The sequence below is a fragment of the Populus trichocarpa genome, chromosome 11 (genome assembly GCF_000002775.5).
Source record: "Populus trichocarpa isolate Nisqually-1 chromosome 11, P.trichocarpa_v4.1, whole genome shotgun sequence".
In the NCBI taxonomy this organism is placed as follows: domain Eukaryota; kingdom Viridiplantae; phylum Streptophyta; class Magnoliopsida; order Malpighiales; family Salicaceae; genus Populus; species Populus trichocarpa.
Window position 1 is genome coordinate 16,517,145 of NC_037295.2, and position 15,412 is coordinate 16,532,556.

The 15,412-nt window shown below is 30.2% G+C and overlaps 2 protein-coding genes across 2 annotated transcripts; one reads left to right on the forward strand and one right to left on the reverse strand.

Moving 5' to 3' along the window:
* Positions 1 to 1,327: 1,327 nt before the first annotated feature.
* LOC7454399 (uncharacterized) lies at positions 1,328 to 4,163 on the reverse strand. Its single transcript, XM_002317524.4, has 2 exons — positions 2,811 to 4,163; positions 1,328 to 2,122 (listed from the first exon to the last, which is right to left on the reverse strand). The coding sequence occupies exons 1-2, from the start codon at positions 3,496 to 3,498 to the stop codon at positions 1,491 to 1,493; spliced, it is 1,320 nt and encodes a 439-aa protein (XP_002317560.1). The 5' UTR covers positions 3,499 to 4,163; the 3' UTR covers positions 1,328 to 1,490.
* A 9,446-nt stretch (positions 4,164 to 13,609) lies between these two features.
* Positions 13,610 to 14,748, forward strand: LOC7454400 (probable histone H2A.1). The gene is made up of 2 exons (XM_002316929.4): positions 13,610 to 13,897; positions 14,263 to 14,748. Exons 1-2 carry the CDS (start codon positions 13,709 to 13,711, stop codon positions 14,476 to 14,478), a joined length of 405 nt encoding a protein of 134 aa, XP_002316965.2. The 5' UTR covers positions 13,610 to 13,708; the 3' UTR covers positions 14,479 to 14,748.
* Positions 14,749 to 15,412: the final 664 nt, after the last annotated feature.

Genomic DNA, 15,412 nt, shown 5'->3' on the forward strand with positions numbered 1-15,412 from the left:
CAGTCCGATGGTTCAGCATGCTTCGTCTTTGTATGTTAGCGTGGCAGCAGCCCTCGGTCTGAACATAGCTCAGCAGATGGCATCCCGCCAAAACGAGGAGTCCTAATCACGGGGGCCACATCGACTGTGCTAAGTATCTTAATTTGTGTTCATCTGATCTCAAACTACTCCCCCGGAAATATTTAAGACTGTCAACTGAATTCCATTCAATTTTTCTGGAATCATAAATAATGCAGAGAGGTGCTGCAAGGATTAACCTTCATTTATGAGGTGCATGTGCCAGCATTTATAGCTTCACAGATGTTACGGCAAGGAAAATGAAATGATTAAAGAAACTGGAAAGTTACCATTTTTTAAGTAAGAGAGAAATGGAACCCTAACCTCATCTTGAACATTAGCTGCTTCTTCACCAAGAGGATCTGCAATAAGCTCCAGGCGAAAGATTAACCTGGTCAAAGAATTTACAGAAAAAAACTCTAACAGGGATGTGAAAATATGAGACAAAACAAACCTAACCCTCCAGTAATTCGTATAGATTGTTGTCTGCTGGTTTGGACTAACCCTTGTTTCATGCACAGCCCTCCAACAAGGACCACATGTAGTTCTTGTACTGAGTAATGCATGTGGACAGCAAGATTTATCATTATTGAAAGCATGCATGTTTTACACCACAAGAATACACATGTTTAGACTAATTTTATATGCGTAGACTCACTAATTTCTGCTGATGAAAGATGTGTCTAGGGTCCTCCTGTGAATTATTTCTAATGGAAACTGAGCTTGATTCATTTGATTATTCTATTACTTTGTGTTCAAGTGAGACAGGACTTAATATAATAGCATAAACTAGCTGGGTTTAATTTGTCATAGAGTGTTTGATGCATGTGAGTAGGATTTCGAAGTACTCAAATTTCAATGCACTAGCAGCATATAAATCGAAGTCTGCAACTCCACTACATTTCAAAGTAACCTGCAAGCTCATAACTTTGTCATTCAAACTGGGATACCTGATGTTACAATTCAAGATTTAATTATCAGACAGTTTTTTTTTTTCTTGAAAGTATTTGTTCTTAAATTCACCTACACAGGTAAATGTTATGAGGTATTTTCAAGGTAACTTGGGTCCCCATTTATACTGCTTTATTTATGAATAAATGTGGTCCCAAATCTTGAATCTGTCACTACCTACTGCTCAGCAACTACCTGGAATGAAAATTTTGCTGTATGTTATAACTCCATGTGTTTTCAGTAAAATACAAACCTCAATATGAAGATGAAGCAATAAAGTAGCATGAGATGTGCAAATGTGTCGTGGGGCAGATACAACTAAACTATGAATCATAAAATTTGATATACTAACAAGGGATATAGCCTTGAAAGAAGAATCATAATTCTTCAAAACATAAGATTCAAGAAAATTTCCTCTAAACAAAGGTGTAAAAGGGATTCACATGACTTCATGATGTAGTGTAGCATTTTCCTTTCTTTCTTCAGGATTTGCAGATTACTACAAAGCAAGGAAGCAGGGCTCTAGGGTTGAGCAGATAAAGCTCCTCAATATTGGAATAGAGACCGACTTTCCCTGCCAGAGAATCAAACCCTGTTTGGCCAGATATTTCTTGTATATTCTCCAAAGGCCTATGAACCCTCCCAGCAATCACTCTGCATACTATCAAAGCTTTCCTTGTAGATGGATCATCTTCAAATATTTCAATAGACTCGAAAGCTCTTCCACTGGTGGAAGTTGTGAACACACCTACTCCACCTTTAAGCTCCTTTTTGGCAGAAAAACCATTTCTAATAATTCGACAAACACGGCATTTTTCAGATATACACAGACTTGAAGAACCGTTTATGCCAAGAGAGCATGCAACAGTCGTGCCATAAAACCTCAAAAGCTCATTCCCATCAGCTATGCACCGAGAATGTTTCTTCGGGAGCTTGCTGGCTTTAATTTTCACCGTCTCTCTATACTCTTCGAATCGGGCCAGAGTTTTTTGCATATTGTGAACCTTCAACACTCTTTCTATTCGACCACAATGGTTTTCACTCTTTAACCAGCTCGTTCGACATATGATTTCTACAATTTTTCTTGATGAGTCCCCTTCCACAAGTTCAGTGACTGCCAAGAAGAGAAATATAATGAGCTGCTGATAAGGAAAGCTACTCTAAAGTCTCAGGAACAGCAAACCACTTTAATATTTGACTTTGGTTTTCAAAGACTAACATCAAAATGAAAGATCAGAATAAATTGTTTTGAGCACAGCTATAATTTATAAAGTTAAAAGTCATCAAAACCAACTAATAACTATGCCTCTCTTGAGCATCACAATAAAAAAAAAAACAAATGGATATCTCAGACGAAGATATTGCAGGAAAAAAGAAACGGCTTGTTGCAAAGTAATATCTGATAAATTATAAAAATAAAATAAAATAAAATAAGAGTTTATATTAAAAAGAACATTTTGCTGGTGGTTAGAATCTGGGTTCACATTAACAGGAATTGAAATGGAAAACTCGGTCCAATTGCCACAAAGCCTGCAAAGTATATCCATGTCTTGAAAGAAACCTTCACCGCTATCTCGGAGCACTTGGTGATCTCAAAAGTTGCAAGGGAAAAGTGCCCACTCAATTCTGAGGTCAGAATCAAGTGTGTGACTGCTGCTGTGAGGATAAGAGAACAAGAAAGAGACAAAAGAAACTGCAAAAAGGGTTTAAATTCAAAACTAAATATATGCACAAAAGGGGGATGAAAAATTAGATGGAAGATGTCTAAATTAACAAATAATTTCAAAATAGGAGATTCTTACCAGCATGCTTGGAGAGATGATGATCTTCAGCAGCTTCCCATTTGGTAAACTGTTCTCCACATTTATGGCAAGTGATTGTAGAAGAACCATTAAAATCTGTCTCAAGAGAGACCCTACTGCTTGAATGTGCACCAGAACCAAATATACCAGAACCTCCAAATCCAGACCCTTCTCTGTCTGATGAAAGAAAAGGAGATTTTCTTGGAGGAGTTGCTGCGTTCCTAAATGAAGGGTTGAAATAATGCATTGTAGGATGTCCTCCAGGTCCTGGAGTACCTGGCCTTAAAGTACCGACAAAAGTTGAACCAACACCACCGTTACTACCACCACTAACACCATTATGGTTGTTGCCATGACTAACACCAGTACCAACCCCTTCTTGGAACCCACCAAAACCAGTGATTTTGAGCTCGCACCTCGAGTTACTTAAAATAACTTCATGGGTAATTGGGTTAAGAAACTCACTGCTTCCAATGGATCTTGGACTACAACTTGGTGGCTTCTCCATGTGTCTTTTGCTTCCATGTATGACATCTTTGAGATTTGCTATGGACCTTGAACACCCTGACCTTCCTGCTTTTCTTGTCAAGATTGTACTCAAATGCTTTGTGGATTTTGGGTCATGAACTTCTGATGGCTCTGACTTGCAATGTAGAGATCTCTTCAAAGTGAACCAAACTGTTGGCATACTTCTATCTTTACCGTCCTTCACTCCTTTCCTTCGTTTGTTGGGCTTCAAAATGTTTCAAAATCACAACTTTTCAAAGTAAAACTCCTCTGCATGCATAATTTCTAGAAAGCACATCACTTTGCATTTCCATGTTTTTTTGCTTTTTCCACCATGAAAGCTAGCTGAAAAGAAGAATCTGAATATACCATTAGTCACTATACAACTTACTTTCTACTTATGCAACAGACCTCTCTTTCCCTGCAATTTCCTTTCTATTTTGAGAGGCTAACAACCAATCTTTTAACGAACTCTATGAACTACTAATTAAGCATGCTTAAGAACTCAGAAGAATCAAGAACCAAAATTTCTCACGAAGCATCCAAAAAAAAAATGAACTTTTTCCTAAAGTGCAGGATTCCATATTGAGAACCTTTGGTAGTTCTACTAAAATGGGTGTCCATGACTGAGGAAGAGAAAGGCAAATTGAAAACCAAAAGGCCAGAGAAAACCCATTGTAAGAAAGACAAAGGAGGGGTAAAGCAATTACTTGTACAGAAGAAATTCAAGAAATGGAGAATCTATGGTCCATGGGGAACAAGACAACCTAACATGAAAAACCATGGTCAGTGGTGTCTGTAATAAATGACAGTTACAGCTTGAGAAAGGCGACCTGTGAAAAGTGAAGACAACTCATAAGAAATATTTTTTTTAAAAAAAAAAAGGACATTCTTAAATTGACTCTTGTCTGTACTATGCTTGCCTGCTTGCGTTCTATTCTCATTTTGAATCTGTTTTAGATTTTGTGGAAGGAATCCACAAGCTTTTTTTTACAATCTAATATCCTCATGTTTTTATTTGTTTATTATTTTGGAAAATTATACTTTTTTAAAATATAAAAATAACATCATAATATTTATTGAGAATTTGGTATTATATTGATCATATAACACATGATTTTTTATCAATTAATATGTTTATTTTTTTATTTTTTTAATTTAATTCATTTATTTTTACATTTTTGCATGCATACATTTATCAGATTTTCATTTTTTTTATAAGATTTTATTGTATTGATTATAGTTCATTTGTTTTATATATATATATATATATATATGGATCTATCACATGTATCAATCATATTTATTTTCGTCGTGAATTTATATATTAATTTAATTTTTTAATTAAATGTTTATTTGATTTTAATTGAAATTGTTTCTAATTTATTATTATATATAGGATTTGATTATATAATAATATGATTTCTTTGTATTTTTTTTATTTTTATTTGTATAAATGATGATTTTGACATTAATAGTTAATAGTTAAAAAAGAAAGTACAGAAAATCTTGATAATTAATAAGTTGAAATAATTAAAATTCATTAGTAATAAAAGTCATTGCAAAGTTTAAAGTTGATTGTGATCTTCTTCTCTTTTTTTTCGGGAATTTTGTTTGCACATGAGTGACAAAATCAGCATTGATAGAAACCTTTCAAATTTTATTGATTTTTAAGGTTTAAAAAAAAAAATTAATGATGTTTTATTAGTTAATTTTTAGATATATATTAAAAAAAATTATGATTAAAAAAAAATCTCTTTTTAAAGGTTTTCTCCTACTAGTCGCTTTGTCTTTCCTATTAATGCGAATAAAATTGTTTTTGCAAAATGTTTTTTATCTAAATTTTTAAAAACAATTTTAATGGTTTTAACATTTTTATATTAAAATTATATATATTATTTTAATATTTTTTTCAAATAAAAAACATCTTAAAAAGTATTAGTTTTTTTTAAGTTAAAATATTGATTTAATTAAAAGTTAAAATTTTAACTTATCAATTCTAATTGTATATATTCTTAGAGAAAAAATTGTTTTGATTAATTTTGATTAAATATATTTCTATTTTAAATTCATTTAAATTTATAAATTATTTTGTAAGAAACCAACTTTAAAATTATAAATCCAAGTCAAAATCTACCTTTCATGGATTCTTACATTATCACTGCACATATAGACTTTGTACTAAAAGAATTATTTGGTCAACCTCGTGACAATATAGTAATAGCTTTGTCATGTTGGGAATACGGTATAAATTATATTTTTTAATTTTTTAAAAAAATATTATTTTAATATATTTTTAAATAAAAAATATTTTAAACCACAATTATTACTACAATATTAAACGATTTAATAAAAAACCAATCAATAGACCTATCTCATACCCCCTTAAATGGTTGCTTTCAAAATATACCACCACCACCACCAAAGCTGTTGCATCATGTATAGGACCACTCTTGCGTTCATCATCTGTTCTGAAATTTGTGAGTTTTTTTTTTTTTTTTAAAGGTGAAAATCCCATTAATTTGTTTGCTCTCAAGAATTTTCTTTTATTTATATATGGATAATGGGTTTTATGAAAGCCACATAAACGAAATTAATTAGTACTTTAGAGTCAAAATCATGATTGGGAAATTAATTAATAACTATGTTTGCTATCAAAATCATTCATTTAATGTATTCATTATTCCATGAGGTTGCCTAGAGGAGCACAAAAGGCCAGAACATAAGACAACATTGTATCGATGTGGAATCCATGGTTTTGGAGCTTGGTGGGTTCAATAGGGTTTTCGCCATGGATGTCCATACATCTTCATGATGCCCCGCGAGTTGAGAATTTGAGGTCTTGTTAGGACGTTCGTGCTATAATATTCAAATGATATGGTGATCTCTAAACATGTATAATATATGATGGGGATTATGCACCTTCAATGTAGAAATGATATGATTTTGTGTTTTTAGAATGAGTTTGTTTACGCGGTGCGGTGCGGTGCAGTGTAGCTGTGTTTTTTAAAAAATTAATTTTTTCTTATTTTAAATTATTTTATATACTTCACAATCATTTTAATATACTGATATTAATAAAAAATAATTCAAAAAATATATTTTAATATATTTTTAAATAAAAAACACTGATAATTAGACATGTTGGTGCATCTTTAATCCATGGATTAAAGGAAAGCAATAATTGAACTCTTTTTTTATCGAAGACACAAGTGGATTTTGAGTAAAGAGGAGCTCATAATTAGCCTCGGACTCCATCTCCAATCTCCATAAAACTTCTCAAAGCTTTTTTTGGAATCCAAAAGCCAAAGGTGGTGAAAAAGAGGCGTGCAAATTACCAAAAACAAATAATGTTATGAATAAATTAAAGCACCACTTCAATGCTGTGGGAAAAGAAAAAAAATGGGATCATATTTTTTTGTTTTTTCAGTTTTGTCGTCTTGCTGTTAGCCTGCAACATGTCGAAGAGGCATGCTCGAGAAAACTAGATTCATGAAAGGGTTTTTTTGTTATTCCCTACTACATCTAAAAGATTTTGGGTGATAATTTATCTGTTTATTGATTATATAAACAGTGAAAGAGTTAAAAAAATATATTTTTTAATATTTATTTGATTTTGAGTTTATCTTTATAAATTAATATTTTAATTTTTTTATGAGTTTATTGCAGTTTCAGATAAACATTTTGATATTTTATTTAAATTTAATTTTATGAATATTTATTTTTGTCATTTTATAATTAAGTAAAAAAAATTAAAAAAAAACAAAGTTCTTAAACTCAGTGAAATTCATTACCCGAATTTTAAATTTAATGGGTTAAGCCACAAAGCTAAGTTCATTCCTATATGTTGAAGTTTCAATATTAAAAAAAAAAAATCATCTTGAATTTTTTTTTAAATCAAGTTATATTTCTTTATAAATCATATACATTGTTTTTGAATCTATCAAGTCGACTAGTTTATATTAAAATAATTTTTATATGATTTAATTTTAAATTTGAATTAGTCAAAAAAAAATTAGATTGGAAGATTTTAAAATTGATTTGTTAGATTAATTTTGATAACAAAGCAAAATACATCCATATGTCCTGAATATATTTTCTATTTGAGCCACAATGTAGCATGCCCTGTAAACTAATTATTAATATTGAAGTTTCTAAATCTAGAGCCCCGATTGGGCAACAAGAAACCATGAAAGTAAATCCCAGTTAGTCTGGTGAGTGAAGTCAGGTTGAGTTTCATTTTGAATTAGTTTTTAAAGATTACATTACGGTTTGTTTTTGTGTTTTAAAAATATTTTAAAAATAATAATTTTAATTTTTTTATTTTAAATTAATATTTTTTGGTGTTTTTAAATTATTTTAATGTGCTGGTGTTAAAAATAATTTTTAAAAAATAAAAAAAATATTTTAATATATTTTTGAGTGAAAAACATTTTAAAAAGCAACCGTAATTACACTCTTAAACACGTCCTAAGATATTAAAATCACTAACTTTAGTTAACTTAAATACGACACAGTAAAATTAACTCCAGTGGTTTTTTAAAAATATATATCTGAAATGCATGTCTCATTTTTAAAACCAAAATGACTTTATTTTGGAATTTCCTGCATATCCCCAACCCTTGCTCATAGTTATTAGACTTCAAATCAGGGCTGATAACCATGAGCAAAAGGGTAGCCTAATAAAAAAGAGAGGGCAAAATATATTTACAAATATACTCAAGCTATAAAAGAAATTGTTTTATTGATCATGAGTTCTTAAAAACTGTTCGAAAGCAATTTTTTATTATAATTAAATTAAATTATTTAATTTGAATTCAATTGATAAATATATTGAATTTACATGTTTAAAATAGATATAATGTAATTTATTCTGCATCCTATATTATCCACATCATCTTCATTTTTTTTTTAAAGTCTTAAAAAAATGAGTAAATGAGTTTTTTGGGAAGCTAATTTTAATATTATTTTTTTTCTTTTTAGTTTAATAAATAAGAGGGGTTAATCTTTGATTTATTTTTGTATTATTTTTAAAGATTGAATTCCATTTAAAATTAAATTCCAAACACTTAAAATAATTTCAAATATAAAATTTTATTAAAACTATTTAATTGAATTTAATTCAAATGATTCCAAATATATTATTAAGAAAACAACATGGAACATGCTTCGTGAGTGCTTTGAGACAGAACTAGTTTTTTTTTTTTTTTATCTTTGGGATTACAGTATCATTTTCAAAATTTATTTTTATTGAATTATATGATTGTTAAAATAAAAACTCATAATAATTTAAATTCCAGAGTAAGAATATATTTCTTTAGTCAATACTCTTTTATTTATTTATTTACTTTTCTTTAGCACTATTTTTTTTATTAACATATATTATTGAATAAAAATTCAAGCATTTATTCTTAATATTAATCAAGAAGAGAAACTGTTTTTTTAGCCAAACCCTTCTGTTAATTCTTCATTTTGAAAAACATGTCTTTTTTTATATATAATATATGCATGTATTGTGTTGTAAAAAAAGCAAAGCCACCTTCAGAGGGCAGGTAGTCATATTCCGACTTAAATAAAGTTCAGGCTCTGATGTTTGGCTCTGAAATTCAAAGCAATTCAAATAAATATTCATTAAAATGATTAAATTCAAGAGAGAGAAAACATGTTTTTTTAGCCAAAACTCCCTTTCTGTTAATTCTTCATATTTTGAGGAAAACATGTCTTTTTTTATATATATATATATATAAAAGCATGGTTTCCCAAATGTGTGTGTGTAAAACGAGGGCAAAGAGCATCAAGCCCACCTTCCTAGATCCTGGGCTTGAAGGGTAGGTCTATATTTCCGACTTTTAAAAATAAAGTTCAGGCTCTGATGTTTGGGCCTCTTGAGCCCAGGCTTGAGTTTTATTTGTTTAAAGGTAGCGGTGATCATGCAAATGTTTCTTCATGAATAGTAAATGAACAATATTTTTCCATCCTCTTTTAGTTTTTTTTTTATTAATGTTAATGTTAATTTTTAATGTTATATTAAGAAGATGATGTTATATTTTTTTGTTTGAATGGTATTCGTAGTTTTTTATGTGGTTAAAAAATAATAAATTTGAGATTAATATAAATTTAATATATGATTATTATGTGTGAGGTAAATCAATTAGGTAGTGTTTGATTGTTTTACATAATAGTAACATGTTGGGTTGTGGAGTTTTTGGTTTTGTCTAAATGTAATTTTTTATCCTTTTAAAAGGTACAAAAAAGACAGAGAAAAAAGATATATACATAAACGAGTTAACTTTTTTTCTTTCTTCACAAATATTCTTTTAAACATTTCATGATTTTAATCTATATCCTTACATTTAAATTTGGACAATTGACTTTAATTTACTCAATTTCCACCATTAGATATGAAAACTAGAAAATATAAAATCAAATGTGTGTATATATAGAAAGAGAGAAAGAAAAGAGAGATAAAATATTGATTAGAAAAAATATAGGGAACAAGATCACTATCAAATAATAAAAAACTCTTATTCGTTAAGAGATTATAGATAACTAATTTGGATAGTTTTATTGTAGAATTTTGAATACATGTGAATTTGAAGTTCTAAATTTAAGACATTTAAAATTTAATTTGTTTGAAAGTTCATATAAGTCATTTTGATGTTTTTATTTTGAATGAGCTTTTAGATTAATAAAAACAATATATGTTCATGTTTATATCTTGACAGTAGGTTATAGACTTTGAATCTTATACATTTTAAGGTTTACATGTTTAGTGTTGTTTCTGAAGGCTTAATCATGTGTGCATAAGTGTATGTGACTTGTATGAATAGGCGTTAGGCTTTTATTCTCGATTTTGATGCATTTTCTGGATTTTAGCAAATTTTGGGTTTCTAGGTTTAACATTCATGCAAAGAAGATTACTTTGGATTTATGATTTTCATGTTGTTTTGATCAATTGTTGGTTCTTACACATGCGTATAAGTTTGTTAATCATTAATCTAGAATCCTAAAGGCTTTAAAACATTGAAATCTTGGCGTTTGATCTTTGGTTCTTCATTTGTGTTTTTCATAAAATCAACTAATCGTGATAATTATTGTTTGTAGTGATCCATCCTCAAAATTTTTCTTGAACGATGATTTTACATGCTCCTATGTCTTTGATTTTGTGAAATCTGGTTTGAAATTGAATCTGCGTTTCTAGATTTATGTTAAATGTTCTTTGTGTTCTTGATAAATTCTGAGTTTTGATCCATTTCAATTTGAAATTTATGAAAAATTGTGTGTTTGCCTTGTTTGATTGATATTCATCGGTTTGAGGCCTTGTTTTCTTGTTTGTGGGTCAAGCCCACCAAGCCCAACCCTACATGACTGGGTTAACCCATAAAACTTTAAATCCTTGTTTGGCCCATTGCATTTCTACTAGAGAAAAAAAATATTTTTCTTCCTTTAAAGAGTGTTTGGCAAACACATTATCAGCTCTTATTATACTTTTTTTTTCTTTGTATTTTTGAGTCATTGACAAGCAAACCTCAAATAATTTTTGAAAATTCTAAAAAATTTAGTGATCATTTTAAAATTATTTGTGAGCTCCTAATATATTTTTCAACCATTTCATTTAATATTTCAGGATGAAAATACATCATTTGAGTTTCTCTTAAAGATGAATCTATAAACACTAAAAATAAAGTTATTGAAGGTTAAAATTTGGCCATATGAAAGGATTAAATTAAAAAAAAGTTTTTATAACAGAAGTGTAAAATAACAAAAAAATTCAAGGACCTATAATATAAATAATTGTCTACAAATAATGAGGTGACCATACAAATGGAAAATGATGAACAATGAATGATTTTATAGATTTATAGTGTTTAAATTGTAATTAGTACAGTCTGATTCCATCAACTAACAAGACATATCACCGACTTATCCCACATCAAGAATTTCTATAAAATTAAAACAATTCCCTTCAACTTTTTTCTCTTTTCTTCTCCACTGCAGATCTAAAACAATTGCTTTCACATATCTCTCCTCCTTTCCATCTCATCTCTAGAGATCAGACCAAGTTTTCCTGGAAATATTTTCTCTTCAAATTAAGAACAGTGTTCCTCCCATCTTTCTTCATCGTAACTCGAAATAATCAATCAAGAAGAAGTCGTTGTCTCTCTGGGTATATCATGATCAGAAATCACGAGGGTTTTTACTGCTCACACAACCTGGCATAATTGAACCCTTTAAAAAAGCAAAAACAAAAAATAATCGGCATATTATTCAAAAATCTCAAATACTTGTTTCGATTTAGCACAGCATCCAAGAAAATCCAGGGTCCGAAAAGAGTGAAAACCATGGTAAAATCATAAAACGAAGTGCTCTATTGAGTCGTATGGTTTATGGTTATTTTTTAAAATATATTTTATTTAGAAATGTATTAAAATAATATATTTTTATTTTTTAAAAATTATTTATTAATATCAATGCATCAAAATAATCTAAAAATACCAAAAAAATATTAATTTAAAATAAAAAATAAAAAAATTAATTATTTTTTAAAATATTTTTAAAATATAAAAATAAACAGAATTCATGATCATCAACAAAATCCAAAAGTTGCGAAAACCATATTAAATTAATAAATTCATTGTCAACAAAATCCACTCTGTTTTACTATCCGTCAAAAAACAAACAACTGTATTTTTAACCTTTTTTACCCCTTCTTTGTTTCTTGTCATCAAAAGCAATCCAAGTGCCTAAAACAAAACACGCATATCTCCAAATGTTTGGCGTCTCTCTTTAAATTTCTGCTCTAACCAAAAAGCTTCTTTTTTTTTTTCAACGTACAGGTGTCCATCTTAAATTATTAAGCTACCATAATCTTGCATCGAATGGTATCAAATGTCATTCATCGTGGATCGACTTTTCCTTCTTCAACTAGGATCGAGGAAGATTTCGAAAGAATAATAGTAGTTATTTTTAAAATATTTTTTATTTAAAAATATATTAAAATAATTTTTTTTATTTTTAAAAAATTATTTTGATATTAAAACTTCAAAACAATAAAAAAATATAAAAAATTTAAAAAAAAATTTAATTTTTTAAAAAACATGATTTCAATAACGTTCCCAAATGATCACTTAGCGAAACTTAAAAAGCATATTCTCTTGTACCTAGCCAACAGAAATTCGAGGATGTGCCATTCCCTTCAAATTTCAAATCATCCAAAATTCAAAGCTATAATTATTAAACTCAATTTAATTTGGTGTATCTCCTGTTTGATATTATAATAATTGTTGCTTTTCAAAGTATTTTTTTATTTAGAAATGTATCAAATTAATATTTATTTTTATTTTTAAAATTTATTTTTGACACTAACACATTAAAACGATCCAAAAATACTAAAAAAATAATTTAAAATAATTTTTTTATATATAATTTCTCAACAACACGGCCATACCATATTGCCAAACATAATCTTAATAACCTAAGTAAGAACCTTAATAACCTAAGTAATAACGATCAACTCAAATTTGTAAATTTTTATTAAACAATATCTTTTAAACTTGTCCAACTAAGACATGTACTAATAAATATGGTTGTTATTATAATTTTAAAATTCAACTTGGGGTAATGTTCGAGTCACGGGTCGGCTAGGTCAACCCGAATCTATCCCAATTTTTCTTAAAGGACTGAAACGATATTTTTTCAAAAGAAAAGTCAACAAGTTTTTTACTTGGGTTTTGATAAAGTCTCGAGTTTACTTGTATTTTTGACTGGTTCAGACTTGATCAATTATTCTTTTATTTTTTTTTAAATTCAAACTGGTTTAAACCCCAGGTTATCAAGGTTCTAGGTCGATTTGCCAGATCGATCCAAGTTTATAACAAAAATTATTATACTATTATTAATTTCAAGATAAACTAAATTAAAAAAAATAATATCTAATTATTTGTTTAATAATTATTCAAATAAAAAGTAAAATAAAATTATATATATATATATATATATTTTATATCTACCCTCGTCCAAATAAAATATAAAAATAATAGTTTTATTTTATACAACGTTATCAATCACAATTTTATTTATATGTATTGCAATAACCAAAAGCTACGTTCAAAACCCCATTTCAGTCGATCCACCAATCCCAACGAACAATTCCCATAACAAAACCAAGAAGTTTACAGAATCTCCACCGTCCTTCCACTTCCAATCCAACGGACACGGATCTCGATCCGCGTATTCCTCTCGCATTGGCCACCCCGATTTTCTCTTCTCCTATATAAACCCCAAAACACCCATTCCGCACTTCAGATTTCCTCTCTCAGCATTTATCCTCTCCCAAAAGAAATACTCTCTCCACATTTCGGTTCGACTATTTGTTCGAAAAGGGTCAATCAATGGCTGGCAGAGGCAAAACCCTAGGATCTGGAACAGCAAAGAAGGCTACATCAAGGAGTAGCAAGGCCGGTCTGCAGTTTCCGGTGGGTCGTATTGCTAGATTCTTGAAGGCCGGCAAGTATGCTGAGCGTGTTGGCGCCGGCGCTCCTGTCTACCTCGCTGCTGTACTTGAATATCTTGCTGCTGAGGTAATAATGCCTCAACTTTTTTCTTTAATCTTCTCTCTTCGAAGTGTTTTGGTATGATTTTGTGAATCTAGGGTTCTTTTTTTTTTGGTGATCTTGATCGTTTTTTGGGAATTATCTTCTTGTTCTCGGAAATTATCCTGTTAATTGTGTTTTTGAAGATGTGGCCGTGGCTAGTCTGTGATTTTGCTTATTGGTTTTTTTGGAATCTAGGGTTTGAACTTGTTCCTGAGTCAATTTTGGTGTCCTTAAATTTCGATGTCTGAATCTGAGATTTTTGAATTTTTGTTTCAAAGCCTAAATCAGGGAAAGTTAATCTTATCAATTGGTTTTGTGTTTGATGGGTCCTGTGTATGTTGTGCTGTCAGGTACTTGAATTGGCTGGAAATGCAGCAAGAGACAACAAGAAGACCCGTATTGTGCCACGCCACATCCAGCTAGCAGTGAGGAATGATGAAGAGCTAAGCAAGCTTCTTGGTGATGTTACAATTGCTAACGGAGGTGTGATGCCTAACATCCACAACCTTCTCCTCCCAAAGAAGACTGGTGGCTCCTCCAAGGCCTCAGCTGATGATGACAGTTAAATGTGAAGGAAGAGATTTAAAGGAAGTGTATTTTCAGTCACTGTGACTTCACTGTGATAATTTAAGTCTTTTAGCTTCAATTTTTCTTCAGATTTTAGGACTTGAGGCTGTGTTCATGTAAGGGTAGTTTTAGTAGTTAGGGTTTTACAATTAATGATGTGAATATAAATTGATCATCATCTTTGTGCTCATGTTATGGTGGAAAATATTTTTTTTCTATGTAATGACATTTAATGCACGACTTGAATCTATCCTTATTTGATTGCATCATCTAATTATTGTTTCGAATGAGATTGGATGTGAGGCAGGCAGTGGGTGTGGAGTGTTGTCTTCTAATTGGAGTTTAGAGCGAGAGGATAGGTTGTTGATTTTGACGCTTGCGTTTTAAAGCGGCTGAAGGATCTTTAGTGTTAGATTTGCATCAATTTCTTGTCGAAGCTTGATATGGTTCCTGGGTTTATTGCTTTTCTAGGTGTAGAAATTGACAGGATTGTTGGGCCACCAATATGTGATAATACAGTCTATGCAAGTGCTTAGGAGTGGTGGTGTCCTGATGGTATATGATTGGTATCGAGTGGAATTTACAAGAGATGACTGCGAGTCTGTTAATAGATAGGCCATGATTAGAATGGGTATTACAGCAAACTCAGGAATACATTGGAGTGGTTTATACCAAGAACATGGATGTTGACTCGCCAAGTTGCTTCCGTCGTAATTTATCAATGACGGAAGACTGGTCCTCCCTTGCTTGTTTACATCAAGACTGTTTTTCCGTTTCTATTGTGAGGAGCTAATGAATGATGGTCTTTTAGCTCGCGTAGTTTCTTTTTAATTGATATATTTCAGAGAAGCTTCAATCACTGTTGGAAACATTTAGGCCTGTTTGAGTTTGAGTTTGTGAGCGCTAGGTGTGGTGCTAGGAAAGAAATGCATG

What these genes read in the sequence shown, in the direction of transcription:
- LOC7454399 (XM_002317524.4), bottom strand. Translation starts at nt 3,498, where the DNA reads ATGCCAACAGTTTGGTTCACTTTGAAGAGATCTCTACATTGCAAGTCA. An exon ending in TCATCTCTCCAAGCATGCTG is followed by an intron (nt 2,123 to 2,810) that starts GTAAGAATCTCC and finishes TCTTCTTGGCAG; the next exon opens with TCACTGAACTTGTGGAAGGG.
- LOC7454400 (XM_002316929.4), top strand. Translation starts at nt 13,709, where the DNA reads ATGGCTGGCAGAGGCAAAACCCTAGGATCTGGAACAGCAAAGAAGGCT. An exon ending in TTGAATATCTTGCTGCTGAG is followed by an intron (nt 13,898 to 14,262) that starts GTAATAATGCCT and finishes TTGTGCTGTCAG; the next exon opens with GTACTTGAATTGGCTGGAAA.